At 45.9% G+C, this 6,649-nt stretch overlaps 1 protein-coding gene and 1 pseudogene across 1 annotated transcript in view; both read left to right on the forward strand.

The window, feature by feature from the left end:
- Positions 1–1,373, forward strand: part of LOC102427126 (zinc finger protein OZF-like) — a gene marked incomplete at its 5' end in the record, with an annotated part of 9,385 nt that extends 8,012 nt beyond the window's left edge. The window contains 1 exon segment of the mRNA XM_023748974.1: positions 343–1,373. Within this exon segment, the coding sequence (XP_023604742.1) occupies positions 343–1,373 (1,031 nt within the window).
- Positions 1,374–3,918: 2,545 nt separating this feature from the next.
- On the forward strand, positions 3,919–5,554 carry LOC111822997 (annotated as a pseudogene).
- The last annotated feature ends 1,095 nt before the right edge of the window (positions 5,555–6,649 follow it).

The raw sequence follows: 6,649 nt of genomic DNA on the forward strand, positions 1-6,649 counted from the left end.
AAGACTCCCCCAGCCATGTTAAGGCTCTTCAGCAGCCGGCCACCTCTTAACACTTATGAAGGCCACACAGTAACATGAGAATTCGCAGGAATTTTCTCGGTGGGAAAAAGACATCATCAGCAGGTGGGAATGTGAAGGAGCTGACAGCCAGAAACAGAAAAGTTGCTTATCAGGAAAGGTCTCTGCTCTGGAGATATGCTTTATTGAGTATAATAAATGTGGGGAAGTGTGTAGACAAATGTTTTACCACCCTCCACATGGGAGAGTTCACACTGGAGAAAAGCCTTTATGAGTGCAGTGAATGTGGGATATCCTTTCGTCAAAAGTGTCGCCTCATTGTACACCAAAGAGTTCACACTGGAGAAGAGCCATATGAGTGTAGCGAATGTGGGAAGCATTTCAGAGAAAAGGCTGCCCTCACTAAACACCACAGTGTTCACACTGGAGAAAAGCCATATGAGTGCAGTGAATGTGGGATATCCTTTCGTCAAAAGTGTCACCTCACTGTGCACCAAAGAGTTCACACTGGAGAAAAGCCATATGAGTGTAGCGAATGTGGGAAGTATTTCAGAGAAAAGGCTGCCCTCACTAGACACCACAGAGTTCACACTGGAGAAAAGCCATATGAGTGTAGTGAATGTGGGAAGCATTTCAGACAAAAGGCTGCCCTCACTATACACCACAGAGTTCACACTGGAGAAAATCCATATGAGTGTAGTGAATGTGGGATATCCTTTCGTCGGAGGTCTCACCTCACTAAACACCACACAGTTCACACTGGAGAAAAGCCATATGAGTGTAGTGAATGTGGGATATCCTTTCGTCAAATGTATAACCTCACTATACACCAAAGAGTTCACACTGGAGAAAAGCCATATGAGTGTAGTGAATGTGGGAAGCATTTCCGTGAAAGGGCTGCCCTCACTATACACCACAGAGTTCACACTGGAGAAAAGCCATATGGGTGTAGCGATTGTGGGAAACATTTCAGAGAAAGGGCTACCCTCACTATACACCGCAGAGTTCACACTGGAGAAAAGCCATATGAGTGTAGTGAATGTGGGAAGCATTTCAGACAAAAGGCTGCCCTCACTATCCACCAACGAGTTCACACTGGAGAAAAGCCATATGAGTGTAGCGATTGTGGGAGGCATTTCAGACAAAAGGCTGCCCTCACTATACACCAACGAGTTCACACTGGAGAAAAGCCATATGAGTGTAGCGATTGTGGGAAACATTTCAGACAAAAGGCTGCCCTCACTAACCACCGCAGAGTTCACACTGGAGAAAAGCCATATGAGTGTAGTGAATGTGGGAAGCATTTCAGTGAAAGGTCTGCCCTCAGGAAACACCACAGAGTTCACACTCGATAAAAGCCATATGAGTGTAGTTAATGTGCGAAATCCTTTAGTGAAAGCTCTATCCCCAGTGAAGACAAGGGAGTTCACACTGGTGAGTGTAGTGAGTGTGGGATTCCTTTTAGCTACAACTATAACCTGGTTAGACACCTGTAATTTCACACTGGAGAAAAGATGTAAATGTGCAGGGAATGTTTTATTTTTCTCACTAAGAATAAGAACACTTTAGGGGCTCGATGGGACCCATTTACATGAATGTAAACCCCTTTAATGAGAACATACACTCTGCTAGATTTGTCATAAAATTGAGGTACAAGTGAGACTTGAAGGATCTGTGTTGTACTTGCTAACATGTCCAGACCTACAACCCAAATGATGTCACTGTGAGTGTTTATCACTAAAGAGATTTCACAGCTAACACCTGCCTCACCTGAGGAGTGTGCATCGGTCACATTCCCTGGGTGCTCAGGGGAATGTATTCTGTGTTCTCGCTTCTGCTTGTGGTAATTATGATTCCTCCAAGCTCTTGGCAGTATCTTCATTCATTTCTCTATGACTAGAAAATGGACCTGACCCAGGATTCATCCAGAGCAGCTGTTCTCAGCTAAGCAGTGCTACCTCTTTCAGGGACATAGTGGTACTCACATTATGCTTTGATAAATTTTGGGGGTTTTTTATTCACCAACCTGCAAACTCTGTGCTCTCCTCTGCTCTGGTTTATGATCTTTTTTTTAAGGGTGTTTTTATATTTGTGTTGTTATTTATTAGTGCATTGTTTTCAACACCAACTACTCTAAACCTGAATTTGCCACACTCTGTATTTACCCCCAGTCATTTTGTAATATTTCTGCTTCCCCAACCCTCCATGCAGACATTGATTTACCTTCCTTTACAATAGAGTAGTTCATATTTTTCATAAATTTATTGGCACTATAAGGTGAATTCTTTTTAACAAACACTGGCTTCCTTCATGCTATACAGATGTTTGAGATTTAACACTAACGTTTATATAAATAATTTTTTATTTCTAGAAAATATTGTATTCTATGGATAACCACTTTTACTATTGAGCCGCCTATAATTTCAGTTATTTCTACGTTTGGGGTTTTAAAAATAAAACAGCTCAGAATATTGTATTCCATTCTTTCTACAGATGTATGTCTTATTAAACTGTTCCAGTGTCAGTGAATGTGGTACATTTCAACATATATGGAACTATGACCTCAAATGGTCAATCAGTTTGCCTTCCCACCCACCCAGAAAATTCTATGCAACTCTGCCAGCACATGCAAAGGTTAATCTCTTTAAGTACTAGCCCCATCAATGAGTGTACTGTTAACTCGCTTTTGTTTTAACTTCATTTCCATAATGATATTTGATGGTGATGATTTCTTCATGTATTTCTTTCACTGTCTTTATCTTCTTTGTTAAAATGATCAGGATTTTTTGTTTACTTTTAAACTTAATTTATTATTCTATTCTAACCAATAGGAGGGCGGTGCAGCCTCTAAGACATATGTTTCAATTTCACTCAGTCCTCAGTGACTCGACTGATTTTTTGGCCATATGGTATTCTTGGTTTTTGAATTCTATAAACAAAATGGTTTTTCTCAATTTTTACCCTATGTATGATTTATAGCCCACTTGTACCAGACACTTATACATTTAATCTGCATTGTTAATTCTCCACCAGTGTTCTTTAAGTTTAAGCATTTAATGATACATTGAAGTCTAGGTTTGTGGTAGTTGAAAATTTCCCTTGTGTAAATGTCATAACTACATTCCAACTGCGAAAATGATGGCATTGAACATGGACATAAGATATTTCAGTAGTATATCATTTTGTTTTACTAGTGACTGGGTGTATGGACTTGTGCACATTGAAAGGAAATTAATTAGAAAGTGACAAGTGGGGTGGGACTGGCTGAGACGGGTCTGACACAGCCTAATGCCAACCTTCCCCGGTCCCTCCCCATTAGGCTCCACCTGGGGCAGCGCCTTGGCTTCAAGGGTGTCTGTGGAATGAGTGGGATCCCTCTGGCAGGTGAGTTCCTACGGCCTGGCCTGCAGGGAATTGGGCCGAAACCAGCTCTCCGATACCTGCTGAGGGGTCCTGGATTATGAGAGGGCAGTTGTCAGGTGACACAACCCAGAATCGGGCTCCCTCCTCTCTGGTTCCGGGATGCGTGACCTGAGAATTGTTGTCTTCCATCACTACCTCTCATCTCAGTGGTTCTGGTATCTACTATTCTCAGATACATTAGTGACTTATTTTACTAAAAACCCCTGATAAGTTTCTCCCTGGCCAGAGAGCTCAGTTGATTAAAGCATCATCTCAGTAGTGCCAAGGTTGTGGGTTCCATCCTCAGTCAGGCTCCATGCAAGAATCAAACAATGTGCTGCCACCAAGACATAGCCGCTGGTTCTGGCGCCAGAGGCACCCCCAGGGATTATTGGACCCAGCAGGTCGTCCCTGGATCCAGGCTGAGCAATCTGCATTTCCATCCTAACCGCAGGAGAAAGGGTAGCTGGTTGGTGGAATTCTTTCTCTGCGGACACGATGCTTTCCAAGCTAGCTCGTCTGCAGACTGTGGCGGGGCGCCCACACGCCAGTGACTTCTCCTACATCCGTGGCGACTAAGAAGATGGTCCAAGGCCCTCTATGGTCGGATGACGTTTTTGAACGGGGAAGCCAAGTATGGCGCTCACAACTAAAGGGTGTCCCAAAATTCACGCAAGAAGTAATTTTGATAGAAAACACAGGTTTATAATTAAAAATTGTAAATTTTTTATTGATTCAAAATGTATACAGTATAGGGTTTTGTATGGAATAGGACAACGGGTAAATGGCCTCCACAGCTTTGCTGGTACACACGCAAAGCCTTGGTCTTGATTGTCTCTGCTCCTGGGCCATAATTGGTACTTGGTAATGCTTATCAAATTGAAGGGATTGAAATCACAGGGTAACAAATATTAAAATCTGATTCAATAAACCAAGTAAAATTGGGCTTTTATTTTTTGCCATTGTTAATGCTCACGCAAAATTCAAATCTTGCCTGAATTTTGGGACGCTCTTTACCACCTCTTACTGGTCACCCTGGAGAGAGGGACAGGTATTTCCCTGTGGGATGCGGAAGGCAGGAAACGCTTTGATTTTCTGAGTGCGCACAGCGCCGTCAACCAAGGGCATTGCCACCCCAAGATTGTGGACGCCCTGAAGAGCCAGGCGGGGAAGCTGACGCCAACCTCGCGGGCCTCCTACAACAACGTGCCGGGCAAAGACGAGGAGAACGTCACAAAGCTCTTCAACTACCACCAGGTTCTCCCCACGAGCATAGACAGGGTGGAGGCCGGGGAGACCGCTTGCAAGCTGGCGCGGTGGTGGGGCTGCACCGTGAAGGGCATCCCCAAGGACAAAGCCAAGATCGTCTTCTCAGCTGGAAACTTTTGGGGCAGGACTCTGTGTGCCATCTCCAGCTCCACGGACCCCAGCAGCGACGACGGCTTTGTCCCCTTCATGCCGGGGTTCGAGATCATTCCCTACAACGACCTACCTGCTCTTGAGCGTGCTCTTCAGGATCCAAACGTTGCTGCGTTCATGGTCGAACCCATTCAGGGCGAGGCGGGCGTCATTGTCCCGACCCAGGCTGCCTGAGGGGTGTGCGCGAGCTCTGCGCCAGGCACCCAGTCCTGTTTATTGGATGAGACCCAGACAGGACTGGCCAGGACTGGGCGATGGCTGGCAGTCGGCCATGCAAACGTCAGGCCTGACCTCGTCCTCCTGGGCAAGGCCCTTCCGGGGGCCTGTACCCCGTGTGGGCGGTGCTGTGTGACCACGAGATCATGCTGACCATCCAGCCTGGGGAGCGCGGCTCCACGTACAGGGGCAACCCCCTGGGCAGCCGCGGGGCCAACGCCGCCTGCGAAGTTTTGGAAGAAGAGAATGAGCTCAGGAAGCTGCCCTGGGACATCGTGACCGCAATGCATGGGAAGGGGCTGCTGGATGCCACCGTCACCGGGGAAACCAAAGATTCCGATGCTTGGAAGGTTCGCCTGCGCCTTCGAGATAATGGACTTCTGGCCAAGCCTACCCATGGCGACATCATCAGATTCCACCTCCTCTGGTCATCAAGGAGGACGAGGTCCAGGAGGCCTTGGAGATCATCAAAAAGACCATCAGTCTTTTTTTTTTTTAATATATTTTATTGATTTTTTACAGAGAGGAAGGGAGAGAGATAGAGAGTTAGAAACATCGATGAGAGAGAAACATCGTTCAGCTGCCTCCTGCACATCTCCCACTGGGGATGTGCCCGCAACCCAAGTACATGCCCTTGACCGGAATCGAACCTGGGACCCTTCAGTCCGCAGCCCGATGCTCTATCCACTGAGCCAAACCGGTTTTGGCAAGACCATCAGTCTTTCTGGGTCCTCCGCCAGCTTTCTGAGGGCAGGGCCTGCTTCCCTGGTGTGGGGCCTGCTTCCCTGGGGTGGGCCCTGTTCCCACGGGGCGGGGCCTGCTTCCCCAGGGGCGGAGCCAGCTGGGCTGGCAGCTCGGCCACATCCTCCTAACAGCCTGTGTGGTGCTGCTCTCAGGGCGGGCTCATTCCACTCCCCTGTGTCTTCAAGGACCTTTTAAAACATGTTATTTTCAGTTCATACATGCTAGAGCGGCATTTATAACCACGCAGGTTGCTGTGTAAGACAACGTGAGGGAGTCTGTTGGATCACGTGTGTGTGTGTGCTGAGGCGAAATGCTCCTTCTGTATGTAGGCAGCCTTTTTGGCAAGTCCCATGTGGTTTTTACAGGTTTTTATCATTTCCTCGCTGGTGTAAATATATTGTATTTCAAAAAGGTATATGGGGTTTTACATAGAAGACTGCTTTAACCTTCTAAAGTTGAATCATAATCACTGAATTTTAGGAAGGATGAAATGGTTAAGCTTATATAAAAGTACTAGGTTTAAATAAACTTTACATTAGCCAACACCAAGACATGTCATTATTTTGAATTGAGAACTAATGTTCAACATTCCCAAATTACGTTTTCAGTGTTGGTATAATTTGTAAAAAATACTCGTTTTCAGTTTTTCTTTAAATTAAAAATAAAGCTTATATTAAAAAAAGAATCATGCCCTAACTGGTTTGGCTCAGTGGATAGAGCGTCAGCCTGTGGACTGAAGGGTCCAATTTCGATTCTAGTCAAGGGCATGTACCTTGGTTGTGGGCACATCCCCAGTAGGAGGTGTGCAGTAGGCAGCTGATCGATGTTTCTCTCATCGATGTTTCTAACT

The sequence above is a fragment of the Myotis lucifugus genome, unplaced genomic scaffold, assembly GCF_000147115.1.
Source record: "Myotis lucifugus unplaced genomic scaffold, Myoluc2.0 scaffold_2211, whole genome shotgun sequence".
NCBI lineage: Eukaryota > Metazoa > Chordata > Mammalia > Chiroptera > Vespertilionidae > Myotis > Myotis lucifugus.